Raw genomic sequence first — 24,275 nt, 5'->3', positions numbered from 1 at the left:
GGCGTATTTCCAAGGCCAACAACAACAGCGCGGAAATCTTTGCTGTTGTTAAAAGCTTTGTCTCCCCTTGCGCCGCTCACCCTCTTCTAGCCTCATCGGCAAAATGGTGTGAAGAACTCTCTGTGTTTTTTGTGGAAAAAATCGATAAAATCTAAGATGATCTGCTCACTGTATGCAACAATTTCCCAGCCTCTATGACTACTCCCATTCCCACTATGCCCACTTCTACGGATCAGTTTGCCCTCTTCACTCCAGTGAATCCAACTGAGGTCGCGAAAATTCTGGCTACCCTAAAATCGGGTTCCCCAGCGGACCCCTGCCCAGCCAGAGTCCTTGCGGGCCTGGCTAACACAGTCGGCCAAGAGGTGACGCATATAGTGAACCTCTCCTTTTCCAGCGCCACAGTTCCAGCTTGCTGGAAACAGGCAAAACTGCTACCACTCCTTAAGAAAAATGGCCTAGATCCAAAAACTCCCGCTAACTTCCGACCCATCTCTTTACTGCCAGCTCTAACAAAGATATGCGAAAAAGTTGCATTCTCACAGCTGGACCGATTCGTAGAAGACTCTCAAGCTCTCCACCCTGCGCAATCAGGTTTTAGAGCTGCCTTCAGCACAGAGACGGCCCTGGTTGAGGTCTCTGAGGCTATCCGGGAGTGCCTAGACGGAGGTGGCAGAGCGGCGCTGATTTTATTGGACCTCTCTGCCGCCTTCGATACGGTCCCTCACTCCCTCCTACTGACCAGACTAGCAGACATTGGCATAACTGGCCCTGCCCTCGGCTGGCTGAGATCTTTCTTAGATGACAGGTCCCAGCAAGTGTGGATGCCACCTTTCTCTTCCTCTCCCAAAAAACTCTCAACTGGCGTACCACAGGGCTCCACCCTGAGCCCCCTGCTTTTTAATGTCTATTTGACCCCCCTTATCTATCTTGCGGAACAGCTGGGGGCCAAAATTATGGCCTACGCCGATGATACCCAGCTCTTGTTTACATGGCCCAAAAACAACCTTGACACAACGAGAGTCCAATTTTGCCTATCATCGGTCTTCCGCTGGCTGGCCCTGGCTCAACTTAAGTGCAATGAGAGCAAATCTGAGATTCTACTGTACGGCTCCTTCCCAGATAATTTCTATGATTCTCTCTGGCCCACCGATTTTCTCAGCCCTAAATACACAGGTGGACCTGCAAAAAACCTAGGAATCTGGTTCAGCAATAATCTCAGATTTGAAGATCACCTGAAAAAACTCACCGGAATCTGCTTTTCCACTCTTAAAACTCTACGCAGATTCCTTCCTTTGCTTCCGCGATCAGCTAAGGAGACGGTCATTCGCGCTCTGATATTATCCAGACTGGATTATGCGAATGCTCTCTACAGCGGACTCCCAGCCTATCTGATCCATCGCCTCCAAGTCATCCAAAATGCTGCGGTCCGGCTGCTGTTTAACATTCCCAGAAGATCTAGCGTTCGCCAACCACTCCGAGACCTTCACTGGCTTCCAGTGGCACAAAGGATCTTATTCAAGATTCTTGTGTTAGCATACCGAGCACTCCACCTAACAGGCCCAACCTATTTGAGAAAAAGATTCTCTCTCTATGCCCCCAATCGCCCTCTCAGATCAAGCAATCTCCATCAAATGACTGTACCAAAGTTCAAATATAGCAGGCTTGGCGGACAATCCATTTCTGTTAGAGCAGCGAGAGCTTGGAATACCCTGCCTCTGCAATTGAGAACAGCCCCTTCCATCATGGCTTTCAGGAAAGGCCTAAAAACCTACCTATTCAACACCAATGCCTAAAGGCTGCTCCTCCCTTGCATTTACTGCGATCTGTCCCCTTCTTTTTTCTCTTCGCGCCAGGATACTATACTATTTAGTAGCAGAGCGCGTTATAAAAGCCTCTATAATAATAATAATAATAATGTCGATCTGTAAATTCTCTGGTTTTGGTCTCCAAACGCCGAACCTTGAGTTCCCACACCTGCCTTTTTCAGAGAAACTGATGAAACCTTTTTTGAGGTTTGTACATGGGCAACAAAAGATAAGGGTCTTGTAAGTCCATTTTACTGATCACCGGATGTAGGCCATTTTCTTTCTATCTCATCAAAAAGGTGCTGTTCACTTGGGCCTAGTTGGCCCTCACAGAAAGTACCTTTGAATCAATCTGCTTCCCTGCTTCTTTTGCAGTCTTCCCCATCTCCCAAATCTTGGTGAGGAGCCTGACATATCAGCAGTTTGCCTGATATACTTGCCAGCACCTGTCGATACCCTTCTTGAGTCCCTTAGAGAAGTTTGCCTTGAAAGACCACACATTTCTATCCAATTCAGGCATAACAACACTTTGCCCTCAATAGAGGTCTTGGGTCACAGCTCCTGGTGATGGTTCTTCACCTCCCTATCGATGGGACTGTAGTGCCTAGCCTGCACATAGCACTCACAACCTTAGGGGCCAGTTTCCACTCAAAAGACCAAGGGTGCCTTTGGCTCAAAACTTTGTGGACCATTTAAGAGTGAATAAAGGCATGATGTAATTCAATACAGTATTTGTAAAGATATATCGAGATAATGCTTAACATTTCCTTGAGGATAGTGATTTGTGATTTTGTATCCAAAAGATCTCCTGATTTTTGATCCCTTATATCATTTTTATATTTTTTTTATTTATTTTGTCACTTTTACTTTCTCAGTGGGTAGTTTATCTAGCCCTGAAGGAGAGGAGTAAACAATCTATGAAAAACATTGTGAAAGAAATCAGGCACTCTTGGGAGTCTATCTAACATGTTTAATGCAAAAATATTATGCAAGTATTAAATATAATAATTTACAATCACAACAGACCAGTGCTCCATCATCTGATCAGTTGGAGAACATAATGCTAAATCATGTGTTGTTTCACACTACTTTTATACAATTTGTCTCAAATATATTAAGCGGAGGACTGAAACCATGATCAAATCGAAAATCCAGCTAGACACTAATGAGCAGGTGCCTGGCTCTTCTTGTGGTAAGAATGTGAGAAAGCCTTGAAATGAAAATGCAACAAGTTTGTGTAAAAGCTCACTTCACTAAATCTTCACGTCTCACTTGGCTATGCCAAATTCAAAACTAGCTACGCTTGCTTGAACAATCGGGCTAAATATGCAATTTATGACACGGAATAACAACATTTAAAATTCAGGGTAATGTGCAGAATTTGCTAGGGCTCTAGTAGTGTTTGAAGATGGTATAAAGAGGAATTCACAAAGGTTATTACAAATAGATGGGTGTACATGAAATTGCAATCTCAACCTGTTGCCTGATCTACAATGTAGGAGAGTTGAATCAATCTTGTTTAAGATGGACATCCTGAAGTCAAACAGATGTGTAATTGTACCATGGTTATGGCACCCCAAAGAGTAGCTGTGCACAATTGATAAATAATAATTCTCTCAACGCCTGGTGTACATATTTCAGTTCTATGTGAATGTCTTAGCATGTTTTAGCATAGCGATCAATAATTTAAGAAAGTATTTTCTTTAAAAATACCCCTTTGAAAACATATTTTTTCAAATAATTTGCGTGAGCAATTCAATAGATTAATGGTGTAAATATTAACGTGAGGTTTCATGATTCTAAATAGTTTTTCCCTCCTCCTCTAGTAGTAACTGATATATTTTATTATTTCCTTCTATCTGTCTTGACGACTTAGATTGAAGGGCTACCGTAGGTATCAGGTGCTGAACAATTGGAGCAGTGTGCGAAGAGCCTGGTTCCATCCCTAAAAGTGTCTCCCACTGCAGATCTAAATGGCAGAAGCTGCCTTCGGAAGGGTCCATGGGCCCTGCCTTGGTTACTGTAGGAGCTGGCCACTGGTTAAGGAAACCTACCAAGCTCCAATATCCAAGTCATACAGGACCTACTGACTCTGTGCTGCGATGCAGTGAACAGGAATGAGGGTAGGGCCTTGGTGCAGGGCCTATCTGAGCACACACAATCGCATTATACAGCTCATATGGAAAAGGGACCCTTGGCTCAGCTGCCTAAGCAGCAAAGAAAGAGGATGATGGGATACTGTTTGGGCATTCATATTATACTGTTGGATGTTAACCCATCAGGTCGTTTATTATAACTGGGTTCTCTTTGTTTTTGTGTTATTTCTTATTGATTTCAATTGTTGTTTTTCTGGCAGTGGTGGATAACCTCCACATACTGATCCACCTCTACATGGTTTTGCCCTTGGGATTCCCGCTGCTTGACCGGGGTCCCCATAGACTGGACACAGACCTCCCACTTTTTGAACCTGGGATACAATTTATACTGTTTGACATATGTGGTATTGGGTGGGAGAATAAAGTGTTTTGCTTGTGTTGTACAGTATCCTATGTGCTCAATAAATTAATAAAGTATGTTTTTAAAAATAAAAATAAAATAAAAAAAAACTGTGTAATAATTGATGTATGCAATCCCTAAGTGCACAAGTCCACACCTTGAAACATTTGCAATATGACGGGCAAGACATTTCAATCAATACAATCCAGAACACACCATGTTAACATGAGAACTTAGTATAGGAAACATAACAAACAACAGGCAAAGGCTACTACCCTGCAGCCAAATGGATATAAACAACACTGTACTGTGCACTTCACATACATCAGTGCACAGATGAAGCAACATATGTTCAAATCCACAGTCAAGACAGTAAACAGCAACCTGCTATGAAACACTGCTAATAGACACACTTATCAAACATACACATCTCAAAAGGATAAACTACATCATAACAGTGCTCTAATACCTACCTCAACAGAACACCCTGCAAGTACAGCAGACAGTTGCACACATGATGTGCACACATAATCTCTCTCCATGCCCTAAACAACTATAAGAAGTTAGGTTATTAGTTGGGGGGGGGGGGGGTGAGGCAGAAGTCCCAATTCAGGCAACAACCACAATCCCTATCAAAGTGAACCATAAAGGTCACCTAATTAACCTGTGCTCAACCCACTGGTAGCTTGGCAGTCAGGCTTAACTTAGAGGCAATGTGTAAAGTATTTATGCAGTACACAACCAGTACTAAAGTGAAAACACAATACAAACAAAAACTCCTAAACCAATGCAGAAAAATAGAGTACTTTTTGATAAATAAAATTATACCAGAACGGCAAAAGTCCAGACAATAGACCCGAAGATATACAGTTTTAAAATGTTTAATGAAAATAGTGCCTAAAAGCACAAAGTGCCATTCGGGGTCATCTGACCGCGCTAGACTGGGAGGAAGTCACACAAGTTCAAGCCGAACATGATGAAGCGCTGGTCAGATACAGGGATTCGGTAGTCCCTGTTGGACTTGTCCCTCTTTGCCAGGTCACCCATAGACCTTTTGCCTTCACCCCTCCTATTTTTCTTAATTAGTTTTTGTTGGCCTTAGAACTTGTGGCTGGTAAATTACCCAGGTCTGGTAAATTAAATGCTACAAGTGGGCCTGCTGCACTTATTGTGCCACCCACTTAAGTAGCCCTTAAAACATGCCCCAGGTCTGCCAATGCAGCCTGTTGGAAGTTTAAACTGCTGATTCGACTCTTGGCAGAATAAACCCCTTGTCGACCCTTAAACTCCCTTTTTTATTACATATAAGTCACCCCTGAAGTAGGGAACAGACAGCACACAGGACATGATGCATTATAATTAAAAACCTAGACAAGTACTTTTAGGTCTTACATGTCTTGATAGTGAAAAACTCACAAGTTTGGCTTTCACTGCTGTGAGGCCTACCTCTCCCATGGGACAACATTGGGTTACCTTATTACATTTAGTAAGTGATACCTTTTGATTGGGAGCAGGTAGGAAAGCCATGTTTAGTGTCTGAGGAATTGGAATATAAAATCCCAATGAATGGTACAGTCAGATTGTACGTCACAATTTTGAAAATGCAATTTTTAAAAGTTGACTTTTTTTTGTCCTAACCATTTGGTGCCTGCAGCCTGTTCCTGAGTCAAATGACCGCGTGTAGTTGGCAGTTGGCCTTTGAGTATTGCTCCCAGACAGCCACACAATAGAGGGACTAGATGTGCATAGATGAGCAGAGCTGTGCACTTGCATTTCTCTCACACACAGAACTTCACACTAGCCGATTGTGCCTGCAGATAGATTGGTACCAGCGCAGGGAGGCAGGAAATTGCAGACTCTTCTGTGAGGAGAACCCCCCAAAAGTTTCTCCTACTTCAAAGGAGGCACCAGGTATAAAAAAGGACCCTCAGGCCCACTCTTCAGTCCACTCCTGGTCCTGTGGGCGGACTATAAGAGAACTGCCTGCTGCTGTGGCCTGCGGTGCACTTCAGAAGGACTGCTTTGCTACACTAAAAAGGACTACTCTGCAGCCTGAGACCAGCTCTGAGCCCCAAACGGTCTGCCCTGCTGCCTGAGCCCTGCTCTTCTACTTGAACCCAGAACTTCCAATGTGACTCCAAGGGCTAGCTGGAAAACTTCCAAATCAGAGCCTCAGGGATAGAAAATACTCCAACCACCTTGCACCTGGACCCTGTCTGGGCAATTCCTGACAGTCCAAGAGGTGTTTCTACAGTCCTGAACCCTATGATGTGGCGCTAAAGGTGTCCAAATAGCCTGAATCCAAAACTTGGGACTTACAAAATGTATGACCAAAAAGCGCTCTGAGAACCGGGAGATGGCGATACCTACCCATTTGTCAATCGGCTCAAAGTGCACTGCTCTTCTCAGCAACAGTACATCCTGTTAAGCGACACCAATTAGAAGGGGTATCCGGTCTCATTAAGCCCTCGTCGGCTACAGCCTGCTGCTTCATCCAGATGGAGATTTTTAACTTCCAATAAAGAGACAAAATCTGAACATAGGAATCTTCACCAAGAATTCGTTCAATGGCTCCCCGACGACAACATCTCCTCCTCCTCCTAAGATACCGCCAGATGCCTTGCCCCGCTGAACTTTACCTTCTCAGACATGTGTTCCCATAATTTCTTGTAGTCCAAAGGTAAGCGTAGACTGGGCCCAATCCACTTTCTGTATCTGACCCGCGCGCCATTGCAGTCAGCTAAAACCCTTGACCGGTCTCGGGTAACTAGTTGTCAGGGGTTGGCGATTTAATCCACTCTAAATTTTAAAAATTCATAACTCCGGTTCTAGTGATTGGAATTTTTTGTCTTTTTGGTTTTAAATTATTCATTAACATTTACTCTATTTTTCAAAATTGTTGTGGGATTTGTCTTTCGTTGTGTTTTCACCTTACTACTGTTTTACCTTTTCACCTTAGTACTGTTACACATTGCCCCAAAGTTAAGCCTGACAGCTTTTGTGGCAAGCTACCAGGTTAAGGCCAAGGTAACTTAGTGACTTACTGTGGTTCACCCTGGCAAGGATTGGGGCTGTTGCATGAGGAGGGTGCACATCCCCTTCAATCAACAACCCAATTTCTCACAGTCCAGCTGAAAAAGTACCTTCTAAGTCTGACGCGAAGTGTTCCGTTTGCATTGACTGCGAGGAGAGGCTGTGTGTCACGGACTGTTGTTGCTGTGGTGCAAAGAGCAGGCCAGACTTCGCAGGTGGTCGCCTCTGTACAGCGAAGAGCAGATCAAGAGTTGAGGACGGTCACTGCTGTAGCTTTGGGCTGGCAAAAGTCGTAGGCTGTCATTGCTGTAGCACGAAGTGCAGGTCTCGTGTTGTTGGTCGTCGCAGACTGTCATTGGTACAAACAACATGTCTCACTGGAACCTCGTGCTGGCAGTTGTCATGGGCGGCAGAGCATTGGCACGACCGGGCCCGTTTGCAGTCGTGAAGAGCCCAAACTTCAGTATTTTCTCTTTTTCTTTAGGACGATTACACTATGATGCCAGCTAAAGGCCCAGACCTGGGGAGGTACCACTTAGGAATCAGAGACGTACTCCAGCAGAAGCCAGCAGGGTTCAGGCAAGTCCAGTTGCAGGTCCACGGTGGTCCAGTTCGCAGCAGGTCAGCTGAGCAGTTGCACAGAGACCTCTGAAGCCTGTTGAGTCCTTATAGCTCACACAGTAGGTCAGCCAACTGTTCCATGGAGTCACTATGGTGAGCCTGGGATGAAGGCAAGCAGGCCTAATATTCCTTCTCAGAGAGCAAGGCAGTACTTCAAGCAGAAGGGAAGTCCACTGGCAGTAAGGCAGTCCTTCTTCTGTAACTTCCACAGGTACAGTGGCTTTGAGGTCCCAATATTTTATACCTGGTGGCATCCTTTTTGCGTGGAGGGACATCCCTGTCTACCCCCACATCTGGTTCTGGAAAGTTCTTTCTTTCCCTTTACAAGTCTCCAAACTATCTAGGGTGAAAAAAGGTTGGTGTCAAGCTCCTTTGTGTTGAGGTGTAAGTGGGACAGGACATAGATCCATCCGCCCTCAGTCATCCTGGCAGGATGGCCCATCCTGCCTACACCTAGTCTGCTTTGCGACACTGTCTGGGAAGAATACACAAACCTCAAAAGCATAGCCATTCACAGTCATGTGATCCAGGACGCTAGCAGAAAGCACATATAGGTAGGACAAGAAAATGCCAACCATCTCAAAGTGGCATTGAATTGTGGCTTAAAATCCGAGTTTTGCTCCTAATCCAAAGTTAGCACTTACTAAATGTAATGAGGTAACTTAGTGTTAACCAATGGGAGAGATAGGTCTTACAGTAATGAAAAACAACGTAAGAAGCATTTTAACACCAGGACATGTAAAACTTAAACCCAAATGCCCTACTTTTTAAATACCATGAGCCCTACGAGCCTTTAGGGTCTACCTATGGGATGACTTATAAGTATTAAAAGGGAAGGTCTAGGCCTGGGAAAAGGATAATGTTGCCTGGTCAAAATGGCATTTTAAAACTTCACTACAAGCTGAAGAGTCAGGCCTGAGACATAAAAAAAGAAGAACATGACAGTGGAACCTTCCAAATGACAGCACCTAACCTGTTTTTATACTCCTTGCATAAAGTCCCTTATATTTAATGGGATCTGTGTGCACGCTGTATAGTACCCACCATCACAATACTTGTTCCAACAGGAACTTAACAATTCAAAACCAAAGCTTAGGTGCACCACTCAAAGAAACTTTTGCCAAAAAAGATCATTTTAACGTTCATATCAAAGAAAGAAAGTTCTTGAGTTTATTCTTTTTTTCTTTCTCTTTTATTGTTTCTTTTTCATATCACGTTGCTGAGATGCAGCATTCAACACACAGAACAGCCGACGCGTTTCGTCCCCTTGTGGGACTTCTTCAGGGCAATAAATATAGGTGGAGTAAGGCTCTCTCCAAGGTATATTTTGATTCTGGGATTCCTATGTAGGAAACTTATGCCCATCCGATAGCAAATTGTGTAATGATATAACGCCGTTTAATTAGAAGTAGTGGTCACTCATTGACTGAATGATACAAATCCCACATTGATGATGTCCAGCTCTGCCACTGTGTATGTTAGGCAGATTAAGAATAAATTCCCTGTAAGGTATTCTAAGATCAATCTAGAGCAGTCAGACGTCCCATTATGAGCACTATTATAATTTTGATCCAATCAAGTAAGAAAACAAAAACCTCCAGCCAGCGTCTCCCCGAAAACTAGCCATTCGAGGTGTTTTTGTTTTAGAAATGGATTTGGGAGATAGGGCAGAGGAAGGAGAAAAGAGATTAGCTTTTATTATTTTCTGCAGTTGCAATCCAACAGCAGCTTTAAAACATTCCATATGGGAGCCCGACAGATTGGGGCAGAGAGTGGGCAAACAAGTTTCAGGAAGTAAAGGCAAACAGAAGTAGGAAATATACGTCACTCCACATTAACATAAAAATGAGCATGCCATTTTTGGAAGTTTGTTTGCCCCAAATGATAAGAAATTGGACATTTTTGTTAATATATTGAGCTTTACCATCTGCCATGGAGATTACAGCAACAGCTTTTATCACCTGTACCTCTCAAGTATTAAGGCTAGTATGTATCAGCCATGAAAGACTTCTGGGGTTGTCATCTTACAAATTGCCTTACACCTAAAACTGTTTGTCTTCCTGAAAAAATATCATTAACCATACTCTCTATAAAATACCAATTTATTAACCAAAGCCACTGAATATGTAAGTGTGTGGCTGTGAGTAGGCAGCATGTTCTAGATGGAAAACCGCTACAATGGGCACAGTTAGACTATGTGCAGAAACCATATGTAGAAAAGAAACGCTTAAAATATGCGGTGAATCCTTGTTTTCTAAAGGTTAGATCAAATACACTTTTGCTAACCAAATATGTGCATCACAGAGGCTGTAAAAATGAAGAACCAGTGATCCCAACAAATCAGCATAGATTACACATATCCAGGCCCCCTGGGGTCCATTAAATGTTTATGCTGTAGATTCATCCAATTACACCGGTCACAGTGACAAGGTTTGTAAAGCTACCCATTCATGTACAACATTTGCATCCTAGTTACAAATGTGCACCATAATAAAGTCACTAAAATTATTTGTTTTTGCATACCTGTGGTTTTATATTCTGATTAGGACAGTAACTTTTGATATACTCCATAGATTTTTCACTGGATAAAGAATTGCCCCACTCTTCCTGTTCTTCAAGAGTAAGTGGTAAGTTTGCATCTAACATTGTGTTGAAAACGTCTAGGAAGGGGGCCTAAAAAATAAACATAGAAGGAAAAACACTGTGACAAAAAATAACATTGTAGGTATTTCTGAACATGAATCAGTGTATTTCTCTCTGTTCTCCCAAGTGTTTGCCTCTTGCTACACGGTTCATACCTTAGGCATTCCAATATACAATGGTAGTTATGATTTCTATAGATTAATTTGACCCTGAACAGTTTCCAAGCATGTGAAATTACAATATTCTTTTGTTATCAATCATTTATAGTCAATATGTTGACTGCAAAAACTTTAGATCCTCTCCGTGAGAGAAAGGACTGATTTCCTTTGTAGAATCCTTGGTGTAGAAACCCACATATCACATTCATGCAATTTATAATAGGATGGAAACAATTCAGAAGGCATATAAATACTGAGCTTGGTTTCTGTACATCATTAAAGTGGTTTTTGACGCTGAGCTTTTGGAACTATTGTATATGGCTAAAGGATTTTCCAGAGATTTCCAAAGGAGTAGAATGGTAAATATACAATCAAATATCCCTGTTTACCGTTACATGCAAATGATAAAGCTTAATGTTTGCCCACTATGCCGAGCTTTCTATTTGCTTTCTTGAGGGTAGCCAGCTATGTTTCCAGGACCTCTATTTTAGGCAATGGATTTTATGACACTAATTCTTTGCTCTGCCTCTTCATATTGCTTAGTCTTTTCTGTATCCATACATTTACCTCCGTTGTTTGTACTCTCTTATTTGAGGTGGCCATGACAAGTGTCATCGCTCAGAATGGTGACAGGAACCAGGTCCAAGAGTGCTTTCTAGGTTTGCAGTTAGGCCTTGCATTAGTTTGAGTCATTGGTCGTTTTTGCTATCATCTGAACTGTGTTTCTTATTTTGCCTATGCTTTTTGATTCTAGTCTAGTCTACTGTAATTGTTGTACTTTATAAAAGCATCTAGAGCAAGACCTTTCTCTGAATGATGGATTTTATATATTATGGTACCTGTCAAGCAGTTGTATACATTAGTGTAGTGTTATTGCTGTGCAAAATGACAGGCTAACCTTGTTCTGAAGTATACATTTAAATCAGGTTGTAGTACAGAGGTATATTAAGCACTTAATGGTAAAGCAAAGTTATGCTTTTCCTTGCCCAAGCTGACCAATGCTTAAGACTTTATGTTATGTTATTCCCATTAAAGGCGGACTGGATTCAAATGTATGCTAGTGAGCAGGTTTGGGCATTTTAGTGCTTCCTGACATTTAAAGATGGCCACAGTATGATATTTGCTGGTGCTGCCTGATCCACAAATAGCTTGATCTCAACATAGCAACCACTCTCGAGCACTGTCCGCTCTTGAATTCCCTTTGCGATGGCGTACCAAAATCCAGTGTTCCACAGGCAACTATGAGACACCTGAGCACACTTTCCACCACCCTCTTATGATGTGGTATGCATGAAGCCTTCCACCTTTGAGACACTGGTTGGCTAACAGTTCCATATGACCACAAGACACACCTCGTCACTGGTCTGCTCTTATAGCAACCTGAAATCAAGGTGAGTTGAAATAACCAATCAAGAATTACAACATGGGCCTAGTCACCGCGTTAGAAGATGTGTATGTGAAATTGTTAACTCTTAAACGCTTTGGAGCGGCTAAGGCACTCAGAAAGAGTGAAGCTGTTTAGAACAACTTCACTGAAAGCAAAATATGATTATGATTGGCTTGCGTCCAAAACTGAAAAAGTCAGCTCAAGGCCCTGTGCGCAAGCAAAGACGGCTGCATGCCTCAGCCCCTGGATTTGTAGCTTAATATTCTTTGTGCTTGGAGTGCTAGTGTCGCTACCTGAACATTTTTAGTTTATAACTGGGTAAAAGAGGGTGTCTGTTTTCAGCGTTCCATGTCTGTCAAATTCAGTGAGACATTCCCCCTCTTCATCCTGCAGACCTACACTTTTGCAATAGAATATAGATCTACCATTTACCTTTTTATTATCATTTCACAGAATTCCCAAACGATGCTCATCTTAACACGTTCTTGCCCATGGACAGAATATTCTCCTCACCTGTAGGACGACGGCTCGGAGGAGGTCAGGGTCATCATTGCAGAGGGCCCCTGCTAGCACTCCCCCGGCACTGGCGGCGGTCAGGGCTGTGAGGCCAGGCTCCGAATATCCCAGCTTATGCAGCTGTGCTATGCAGGCTTTGAGATCCTCCAGGCCGGTCCGTTTATTCTCCAGGCGGCCCTCCTCGTGCCACCTGTTGCCCAACTCTCCTCCTCCTCTGAAGCAAAACATGCACACACGAGGACTAGGATTACATTTCACTTATCAAGGTGTCTAAACGTTTGTTTTTTTAATTTCACGAATGAATAGAAACGAAATATTAACCATTTTAAACTGGTTTCGTGTACACCCTTTATAAAGATTCACTGGAAAATGAAATTAGATACGGTTTGGCTAAGGTAAATGAGAGATGAATAAAGCCTACTTCAGAAAACATCAAAAGACAGGAAAATCACTATTTAAGACCGGAAATCAACCCTAAGTCCCACCCGGGCATTATGCGTGAAAGGTGGTAAGTCACGTTTCGATGTACAAAAAGAGTCATCTACACACATAAACCTTTACCAGCGCAGCTGGGGTCTGCAACGGTGGAAAATCCAGCAAGTGGGTGGGTGTACTTATGGTTCGAAGAGCGGTGGAACATTGCTCTCAGGGGAGGGACCAATACGCCCATATTACTAGGAGTGGAGGCGAGGACATTGCCCCCCATGGAATCTGTGTGCTCTCTGCCAGAACAGAAAACAAAGAGTGCAGAAACCTAAGGTGCCAGTGGTAGGGAATACCACAGAAGCTGCACACCGTGAGGAGGAAGTCTAAAGGAGGGTCCTCAGGCATTATTAATGTTTACGTATTCAACAGAAGTAGGTGTCAACAGTCAAAGTTACATACCATCTTGTACCACACACAGCTAACAGCCAGCCGGCTACTGAGTACCTACAACAATAGGATTAGTAATCGAAGTACTAATGCATACAATTTACTCAAAGTCTGATTGTACTCTTTGATATAAGTGCACACAAACCACAGTATAAGAAAGAGGATTTACACAGACAATGAAAAGAAATCTTTCATTTGAAAACACATTTTACACAGTTATACATTTATGTCAAGTAACTTTTTATTGTCCAGACTCTTCATATAACGAAGTCAACTTTTCTAAAAACTACTGCGGGGTTACCCATGACTTCTCAATCGGTTGGGCTCTGACAGAGAGTGGTTGGACTAGGCAAGCGATTTTATAAGGGGACTTTGACATTTTCCCATAGGACGTTAGTACGAATAATAGGATATTTTAGAGAACAATTAGCTGGTACTATTGGATGGAACTGAATACAATTTGATGACAATTTGCAAAGGTACTTTTGAACATTACATGTAATGGAATTTTCAGACGTTTTTAAAGCACCTTGAAGTAGCAACATAGTTTAAAACTGTGGCAAAAGATGCACTTGAACAGAAGGTTAGAAATAATGGTTATAATTGGATAGGATGTAAAGACTCTTATCTGGGGGTTGCACAAGGCAAATGTAAGTGTGGAAATAGTGCATTCACAGTAGTAGGGCAGACTAACTGAAAATTAAAGGTAATTTTAAAGAGATGTTAAGGGGCTCTACCTAAAGAGATATTCAAGAAAGGTTGAAGAAACGGTAGCTACGGATTCCCCTCCAAAGATATCTGGGTACCATTAGGCATGGCAATGTGACATTTGGAACACACTAGTAAAGCAACCAAGTCCATACTGGTAAAGCTACGGGTTGACATATAACCATATTAAAAGAGGTGCTTGAAGTTTCAGACCTTAGAGCATGTAACTGTGTTGCTAAGGGACTGCTCGTTTGCTCTGGTCTTGAGTTCAACATAGCTCCCTCCACCACTGGTGCAACAGCAAGGGGCAAGATTAGCACATACTTAGCAACTGTGCCCATCTAACAGAGAACAGCAACACTACATTCCTCTTCCTTGCTGTCCTTCAGCACCCCTCACTTCCGCGTCACCACACTGTATAAAGTATTTTATAAGTCTCAAGGGACAGGGAACACAAACCAAGTGTGACCCTCAACACCACCATTCTATTTGGATCGAAAAAGAAAGTAAAATAGTGCCCTTAAATAAACACTACATGATGTTGAATATGTTTTATGGGCATATCAAGACCGGTATTTTGCATAGAGGGTCCATGTCTGTACTTTAACTCACTGCTGGGATATAACTTCTTTGCACTGCTTGTGATAAAGTATAATTCATGATGCCACACACAAGGCATTGAAATGTCATACATAAGCACACTGAAAACATAACAACGTCACATACAAGTAGGCGGAAAACTTGGCAGCTATCATCAGTACCAGCTGAAACTATTCATTACACCAAAGTAGAGGATGAATTACCACGAAAACAATATTCAAGTAGCTAATGAGTTCTGGGTCTCTGCCAGTGAGAATGGATGGAGCTGCAGAGATGGTCAAGACTCAGCTGCTGCCTGGCATAGTGGCACAGTCTGAATGCGGTGCTCTTTAAAGACCCCTGGGAGCGCTTGCAGCAGCCCAACAGACTTTTCAAATACTCATGTACCAGTGACTCAGGACTGGGGCACTTTCCTGCCAACAGCCAGTATCCTGGACCAAGGTACTTGCACCAGAGAGCAGGGTCATTTTGCTGGCCAACAGTGCCCAGGTTCCCACCCACGTACAGGCAAAGGTCCGACAATCAAATGGAGGCTGTTAGCTGACTCAGACCCTTGCTGTGCGGGCAGTGTTTAGGAGCGCACCATGCCCACGACCACTGTTCCTGCTGCTAGATGTTAGGTGGTGACAGGGTGACCCGCACGACTGGGCTGAACTCATGGACACTTGGGCCTGGCCCAATCCAGCCTGTACCTGGCTAAGCCCATGAGTAGAGTGAAGGGTTTGTAAATTTATGTGCAAATTCCCTTTAGGATTACCCTACCCATTTATGGCCCTGAAAATGTTTTTAAAAACAAAATCTAAGGGTGTTATTTTATCCTCCAAAACGTAGATAACTAAACACAGCTGCTGCTTGTCAAAAGGTGCCACGAGATGTATCAAAAGTAACTGTAGCTGTTCTCCAAGGAATCCCAAGGTGAGCTTCTTTTCTCTATGTCCACATCAACATAAACCCCCCTTGATTTTTCATTGTAACTACTGCTGTTTCTTTTGGCTCTCTGACAATCACAGGAACTGGGAAAATAACTGGAACATGTGCAAGTCACAGTTGGACATGTTTGATGGGGGTAGAGTCCCCTGGAAACCTATCAGAAACACCCTGTGTAGCCAACTGTCTGTCTCAATATGACCGAAATGTTTATATTATTGTTCACATGAAATTACACTGTTCCTTTGAGGTTCCTAGAGATTATATCAAACGGCTGATCATTGCACTGAACGCTCACTGCTTACAGATGTGGTCTTCTAGAGGTCACTTGTTCAAAAGTCAGCCCTGTACACTCATCCTTCCTTCTTCCAAGATGGATAACTAATGTACCATAAATTGAGCGATACCATCTTTTATTTACAGGGCTTAAAAATTGCAGTGTATTACACCTTGTCGTTTTAATGTGCATTTTAAATGGTGAACATATATTTCCCAGGATTCTTAGTCGGCAGAAGGAAGCACCGTCAACGAAGAAAGGTACATGCTATCGAAATGTCAGAAACAGAGAATGCCAAGAACAGTGTAGGTTATTCAAAAACTCAGGAACTGACTGAACAGATGTGTTTTGAGATGTTTCTTGAGTCATTAGAAGGGTTTGGAAGGGGAGAGCTGCCATTTTGTTTTACACCGATTTATATTGGCAGGTATAAAGTGTAGCACGTTATTACAAGTTATGTGCCAGAGCATGTTTACATTCAACAAGTTGGTGTCAATTCGTGTCTGGCCAGAAGTGTGAGGATGAGGGGGTGGGGGTAGGGGTGGAAGAGGCAGCGTAGTGTACGAGGGATTGGGTGCAGGGTCGCGCAGTGGGAGCTAGGGAAGTCCGGTGTCATATCTGGTCTGTGATGCGAAGTCTTGTAGGATCGTGTCCCAGCAGGTAGCTATGGGGTACTTCCGCAGTCCTCGCTTCTCCTCTAGTCGCATGGCTGCGCTCTCCACCTGCGCCCATCTAATGGCCTCTGTGCACCAATGCGAAAACAAGGAGGGCGCTCTAGGTTTCCACTGCATTACCACTGTCCTTTTGGCCAGGAGAGTGCTAGGTCAATGAAGCGAGTCATGGCTTTTCCTGTTTTGGGCGGGGGAACGGGCCCAGTAGGCACTAACCTGCTGTGTCAAGCAGCATCTGGCCCGTGGCCAAGGAAATATCCAGCAGAATTTCCCACAAGTCCTAAACATGTCTGCTGAGCCTGTCCTGCAGCGGGGACATTCAACCGCGACCAAGAGATAAATAAGGTGTAGGCATCACAGGGATCAAGTAGGCCCTATGTAGGCTGCAGAATTGAATACACTTGAATCAGGAGTTCTGGGAAATCTTGCTTGGGTATTCTAGGTCTTTAACCATTGGGAGTATTAGAACTACCAAGTGCAGTGTATGAAGTAGCACATTGTGGGCTGGTTACAAACCCTGGATGCCCAAGTATTGTTGCAGTGCCGCCGTGGGTGCTCCATAACTCATAGATGCTCCCCGGTGCAGTCTGAGGAGATCCTGGAGATCCTAGGAAGAGCCAAGTGTCCTCTCCCTGAAGAGCTTGTGAGCGTTATGATGCCAGCCTTCTCTACATCCCCACCAGGCGTCAGCCCAAGTGACAGTCCCTTAGAGGGAGTACCCAAAGTGGAAACAGCAGGAAGTAGAGTCAGGTAGTTCCAGCCCACCAGAAAGCTCTTCCGTAGGCATTCGCAAGTCATGCGTAAAGAAGCAGGTGAGGGCCCCTCATCCCTTGCCCCAGAAGCAACAGGGGTCAGCAAGAGGCCATCTCGGGTACTGGCCAGGGAGATCCCTGTCTCGTCAGTGTATGGCCCACAGCAGGTCAATTAATGGAGATTCCAAGTGACAGAGGGTGTGCCTGGCGAACGTGACAGGAAGGTTGGAAAAATAGTATAGAGTTGGACAGCACTACCATTTTTCATAAGGCTATGTAGCCCGCCACGGAGAAAGGTAGCGTCATAAAAAAGGAGGTTTGGGATCTCAGGGACCTCACTACCTTGCAGAGGTTTCCCTCCAGAAGGTCAACCTCCTTGTGGTATATTTGAATCCCTAAATATTTGATTGTCCACGGGGCACAGGTTAGGCATTCAGTACACAGCTTGATTCGCAGTGCAGGCAAATGTTCATTGAACGGGAAAACATGGGATTTGGGGTAGTTGACTCTAAAACCTAAGACCTCCCCAAATGTGGTCAGGTTCGAAATGAGGTGGGTCAAGTCCCCGCAGACACTGCGGAGGTAGAGGATCATGTAATTTGCATAAAGGGAAACATGTGTCTGGGTTCATAGGGGAATGCCCCTTTTTCCACCTGTAGCTCGCAACTGCACTGCAACGGGCTGCAGCACCAACACATGCAGTAGCCGGTACAGGAGGCAACCCTGTCGGGTTCTCCTATGGATGGGGTAGTCCTCCGAGATGTGGTGGCCATCCTATCCCTAGCTGGGGTTTGCAAATAGAGCTGGATCTATCCAAGGAATTTTAGACCAAATCCATATCGTCGGAGGGCCCAAAACATATAGTCCAAGTTTAGCAAGTAGAATGTCTGTTCCAGGGCGAGAGAAATGCAGGGTGCATGGGGCCAAACCTAGGGTGCCTGTTCCATGATCGCATATAGATGTTGTATATTCAAAGAAGTGTGATGATGGGGATAAGGCCATTCTGATCAGCATAGATCAGCTCAGGTAGGGTAGGAAGTATGCAGTCTGCAAGTATTTCTAAGGATTTTATAATTCGAGAAAGAAGGGTGATCTTGTGTTCTGTGATGGGGCCCTCTAAGGTGCATTGTTGGTACCCTGGCACCTGGGGTAGGTTAATGTCTGTTAGGGTCTGGTAGAGTGTCTTAGGCATCTCAAAGGCCTCCCCACCGTATAGTTTGGAGGAACAAGAATGGATGGTAGTGTTGATGCCACATTGGATGTTATGGGTTATCCCATCTTGATCTCTAATTGTATGTATTGGTGTCCCGGGGCGTGAGGTGTAACCAGCAGGACTAGAAGCCTACCAGGCCTATCGGCCACTGCATGGGTGCAGGGTACATATGGTGCTCAATCCAGGCAGTAGGGGAGTTCAACCAGGGTAACATGGGGTTCCCTATCTCTCTCCAATTCATCCCTCTGCGTGGGGTCTGTCATGTCCTCCACCTCCACAGTTCTGAGGGAACATTCAACCTCTCGGTGTTGGCTATCTATTGCTTGCTGGGACCCTACAATAGTACTAATGCATGCCACAAGCAATACTGCCTTAAAAGCCTCCCACTCCACTAGGGGGGGGGGGGTAGAGCATGCACTCAGTGTAAATTAGGAAGCAATCATGTCCTAAACAGTGTGCTTAAATGTGATGTCTTTCAGCCACAGAGGTTGGAGTTTCCACGTCGGGACAGGAGCAGGATCTCTCCCCCATTGCACATCTGCATAGAGTGGATTGTAATCAGAAAAGTTTTACCCAAGTAGGACATGCACTTGGTCTGTTATCAGGTCCGAGGAGAACACTATGCAGTCCAAGAGGGTGAGAAGCCTGTGGAGTGGGGAGAAGAATGAGTGTTCCCTGTTGCCCTGTTGGGGGGTACTGGCCCTACCATAAATTAGCCAGGGACCAGTTGCATAGCCAGTCCACCAGAGCTGTGTCATTATGGGCTACTGGAGTGCCAGAGAGGAAGGTTGTGACTTGTGGAGGGTGAGATCTAGCACACAGTTGTAGTCACCGTTCAGGAGCTATTGGTAGCCCACCCAAGTGGCCAGTTGTGGAGAGAGGGAGTCTAGATACTGAGGTCGGCCCCAATTTGGGGCATATAGGCTGCCTAGTACAATTGGCGGCCATCCATTTGGCCCTGTAGCAGTATGTAGCACCCCTCTTTGTTAATGAAGGAGTCTTCTGCATGGAGGTGAACTCCAGGACAAATCCAAATGGCCTTCCCACTGCAGAAAGCGGAATAGGAGGTGTGGAAAAGCTGGCTCCGCGAGCAGCGGCGCTGTCGGTAATCCTCTTTCTGAGCAAGGTGGGCCGCTTGGAGGAAGATAATGTGCGCCCCCATACATGAGCTGAGAGTGGCGTTTGTAGCGCTTGGGAGTGGGCCCCATATTCTTGACATTCCACATTAGGAACCTGTATGTCTCAGACTGCATCTGGACCATAGCAGTTCAGTGCAGCTAGGCCATACCACAAGGAGTGGTGCGTAAGTGGACCCACTGGTTCCTATGAAGAACGCGGGGACAGAAGGCGATGGGAGTCTCACAAATAGAATAAACAAAACCCCTCAACTGATAGAACACGTGCCAACTAGCCAACCATCCAAATACAACTGTTAGTCGAACTTCAGCAGAAAACATGGGAGCAGTCCCCGATAGGGGGGGAGAAATCCGCCATCAGTGCTAGCTTCGAACGAAGCATCAAAAGTGCCGGCCCGGTGAGATGGAGAAGTATACAATATCAGTTTTGTCCTCCATGGGGGATTACCAGCAGTCGAGTGGAGAGCCGAGCCCCCGGTGGCAGCAGTTGTCACGGGTGTATAGGACAAGGCGGATAGTTAGTCTTAGAGTATTTACAAGAGTTCATACTAGGTTATCTGTAGTTTGCAGGGTGACCAGTGGTCTTTCTGTCATCAATGTTTTTGATTCAGAATTGGATAAGGAGTCCGAGATATCTCTCGGACTCCTGACCGCAATGCTGCCTTTTGGCTTTAGGAGGCCTGATCCAGTGTGGGTCCTGCCACCACCAGCCGCCGCAGCCTATGGTCACGATTGCTGCAGCCCACTCAGTGAGGAGGTGGAGGGACCCGGCAATTCAATGGGTCTGTCCGGCCGTGGTGAAGTTCAGACAGGTCCACATTTTGGTAGGGTTTTCAAAGAAGTGTGCACAGACGTTTGCTTCCACTCTTAGGGTCTCATTTAGATCTTAGCGGATAGGTTACTCTGTAACAACAGTGACGGATATCCCATCTGCTGAAATATGAATTCCATTATATCCTATGAGATTTCTATTTCGGCTGTCCTCCAAGCTCTAAATCAGGCCCTGAGTCATGAGGGTAAGAGCAGGGCATATTGGAATCCTAGGTTACGGAGTTCTTTTTTGAGAGTGAGGAATGAGGCCCTGGGTATCTGGACAGCCAGGGTGAAATAGGGGAAAAGCATGACTTTGGAGTAGGTAACAGTGATTGGGTACAACGACTAGGCCTTCCAGAGTTTATAAACGTGAAAGTTTAGCAGCCTGGTCAATATTGGTCACGGGGCCGCTGCCAGAGCAGGGTGTCTAGTCAGCACGTGGAGGGCCCTTTCCACCGTGCACACTGGTGAGAGCTCTGCAGGTCTACCAGCCCCCGCAGCCTAGGCTCCAGGATGGCACTTGCATCAGCACCCTTCGTGCCTTCAAGTATGCCCACCACGTGGATGTTGTTTCAGTGGCTGTTGCCCTCGGAGTCCTCGGTCCGGTGTTCCAAGATTTGTACAAGGTCTGCTAACTGCAGGAGGTGGGCTTCATGGTTTTTTGGGCAATGCCCTGCAGGATAGCATAGATGCATGTTGGTGGAACATGTCTCGCAATTGCCACCAATTTTCTCTAAGTACACCAGGCCCCAAGGTTGGTGTGTCGATTTAATGATCCAGGGTGGTTTATGATTCACAGATTCCAAAAAGGATGAGGTTGCACTTGTCAGGATTAGACACTGTTGAGCCGGTCGGCTAAGAGGAGTCAATAGAATCTTCAAGGGAGCTCTCAAGTACCAGTATTTCCTCTGTTGCAGTGTAGTGGGGCACGCCGCAGGCTCTGTTCTGTCCATGTCCAAGTCTGGGAGCCCTGTAGCCACCCAGGTGCAAGGCTGCAAAAGAGTGATATGTCGCAGGTGGAAGGCAGTGTGAAGGTCCTTACAGGGCCCGCCCAACACCCTGAGTGGGGCCTACATGAGCAGCTCCTGCTGCCTCCAGGCCTATGGGGGCAGACAAGGTGATTCCGTTGATGGGGCGAGTGGTGGTGCCGCAGTGAGGCTGCCCAGTTCCAGCACCACTCAGGGATCCAAACAAGAAAGTACCATAGCACATATTTTGTGTTATAGATAATAGGTTTTGAATGCAATCTAATTGTCAGTGAAACACAAATGCAGCAGAGCAGCTCTATACCAAGATGATACTGGACACTCCACATGTCTCAGCGTGCTTCAGAAAGATGTCATCTCAGTATGAGAGTATTTATTTATTTTTTAGTTTTATATTGCGCTAGCTAGACCTGAAGGTATTGGAGCAATATACATGCTAAGTGAATACGTTTAATAGCAGTACATGTGGGGATTTGATTGGGTCAAAACAGTCAGAGAAAATAATATAGAACAATGCTGAATTATTAGGGACTGAAAGAGTCAGGTGACCACTCTATGGATCCTGTAGATGTAGCTTGGACCTTTGGTAAACATAGTTCAGCTTGTACGAGTGTTGAAGTAGTTGTTAAGCAGTGGAGATTTGAGGTCCCGTATGAAGCAGGAAAAAGAGTGGTTGCCGCGGAGATCCTTGGGAAGTGAGTTCCAAATCCTAGGGGCATTTCCTGAGAAGGAGCATACTGGGGATGATTTCTTCTTCAGATTAAGAGGTATGAGAAGAAGAAAGTTGGAGCTTCTCAGTGCTCGGCCTCTTCCTGCTATCAATAGTTTGGCTTCTAGGTATTTGTTTTTTTTTGCATGGAGGGCTTTGTGGGTGATACAAGCTGTCTTGAAGAAGCATCGTCTTTCAATGTGAAGCCAATTGAAACTCTTGAGGGCAGGTGTGATGTGATCAAACCTTTCTGTGAGGAGCCTGGTAGCCGCATTGAGAATTGCTCTTTGAGGTGTGAGATGACTTTCGGGGTTCCAGTGAAGAGGTGTTGCCACAGGCAACTTTCGAGATGACTAGTGATTGCACTACTGTCATAAGATCATCAGGGGAAATACATGGATTGAGTTTCTTTAGATGTGCTCCTTCATTGATATGTTTTTGGCCAGGTTGACTCCCAAGGACTTTACGGAGTTTGAAAGTGAAAGAGAACAGTTTGAATAGGGCTGAAGTGAGGATTGAGCTTTTAGGTACACGTTGTGGAGATGGTGCAGGCTTTGAGAGACAACTGTTGACTTTTATTTGTTGAGAGCGATGTTGCAGATAGGATGTGAACCATCTCAGGATGGTGCCACTGATACAGGCGCGGTTCGCGAGTATCTCAAGTAAAGCTGAATGATTTACTGAATCAAATGCTGCAGATGAGTTGAGTAGGATTAGGAGGAAGTAGTCGTCTTCATCTAAGGATCTGTGAATGGCATCTGATATTTTGAGCATAGCAGTTTTTCTGCTTCAGCCTTTCCCGAATCCTGAATGGAATGTGTAGTGAAGGTTGAATTCCTCTATGTGTTGGTGGAGTTGTAGCAGGACACACTTCTTTATCATTTTAGTTAGGAAGTAAGGTTGGTGATAGGCCTGAAGTTATTGAGGTCAGTCCCTGTTTATTGAGAATGGGTTTGACTTGGCCTAGTCGGGGTAAGGCACATAGCCTGATGAGAGAGAAGCATTGATGATTTTTTTCCAAACTGGGGAGATGATATGGTTGAGATTCTGCACTACGGCGGAGGGGATCGGTAGTTTGGGATGTGGGCTTCAAGTTCTCAATTAATTTGAAGACTTCTTCTCTGTCATGGGATTGAAGACCATCCATTTAGCATTGTTTTCAGTTGTAGAAGATCGTTATTGTCTGTAGCTTTTCTTGGGTCACTTCGGTCTTCAGTTAAGACTTCAGGGGTGGGGGAGCAGGGTGGGGGGAGTATCTGTGGTTGCCTGTGTCAGTGGAGTACGTGGGTGGGGATGTCAGACTTGTGTCACGGGTGAGAGATCGCTTAATTCTTGTAACTTTGTGAGGGAAAAACTTGGCTATTTCTTTACAGCGCCTATAGGTGGCTGTTGTTTCATGTTGGGAGGTAGGGGTCTCTCCTTAATTTCCACCTTACAGTCTCACTTTGCACCAGGACAATTTCACCAAAAAGTGTGCATTCTACGATCTTTAGTCTATCCAACAGAAAGAAGGGGCACCTTATTCTCCTGCTGATGATCCTGATCTAATGAGGTTTGTTGGATCTGCCCCTCTCTGCAGGGTCACTCCCAAAGTTTTTGACTTTTACCCTCAACCTTATACGGAATTAGTTTTTGTTGACCTTAGGACTCTGTTCACTTTACCACTGCTGACCAGTGCTAAAGCGTTTGTGCTCAGTCCCCTGAACATGGTTAAATTGGCTTATACCCAATTGGCATATTTAATTTACTTATAAATCCCTTGTAGAGTGGTATGCCATATAACCAGTGCCTATAAATTAAATCCTACAAGTGGGCCTGCAGCACTTATTGTGCCACACATTTAAGACACATCTTAAAACATGGGCCAGACCTGAAACTGCAGCCTAAATGCAGTTTTTAAACTGCTATGTCAACTTGTCATTAAAACCCCCTTGCCAAGCCTTAAACT

General features: G+C 44.7%; 1 protein-coding gene across 2 annotated transcripts in view; it reads right to left on the bottom strand.

Annotated features, from left to right (window-relative positions):
* Positions 1-24,275, bottom strand: part of PREPL (prolyl endopeptidase like) — a 405,224-nt gene that overhangs the window by 41,161 nt on the left and 339,788 nt on the right. For both annotated transcript variants that reach the window (XM_085612773.1, XM_085612774.1), the window contains 2 exons: positions 12,660-12,876; positions 10,482-10,631 (listed from right to left, as the gene is read on the bottom strand). In XM_085612773.1, coding sequence (XP_085468899.1) covers positions 10,482-10,631; positions 12,660-12,876 — 367 coding nt within the window. The remainder of the gene's footprint in view (positions 1-10,481; positions 10,632-12,659; positions 12,877-24,275) is intronic.

The sequence above is a fragment of the Triturus cristatus genome, chromosome 6, assembly GCF_964204655.1.
Source record: "Triturus cristatus chromosome 6, aTriCri1.1, whole genome shotgun sequence".
NCBI classification, from domain to species: Eukaryota; Metazoa; Chordata; class Amphibia; order Caudata; family Salamandridae; genus Triturus; species Triturus cristatus.
Note: the sequence above shows the minus strand (reverse complement) of the source record. Positions and strands in the feature narration are given on the sequence as shown.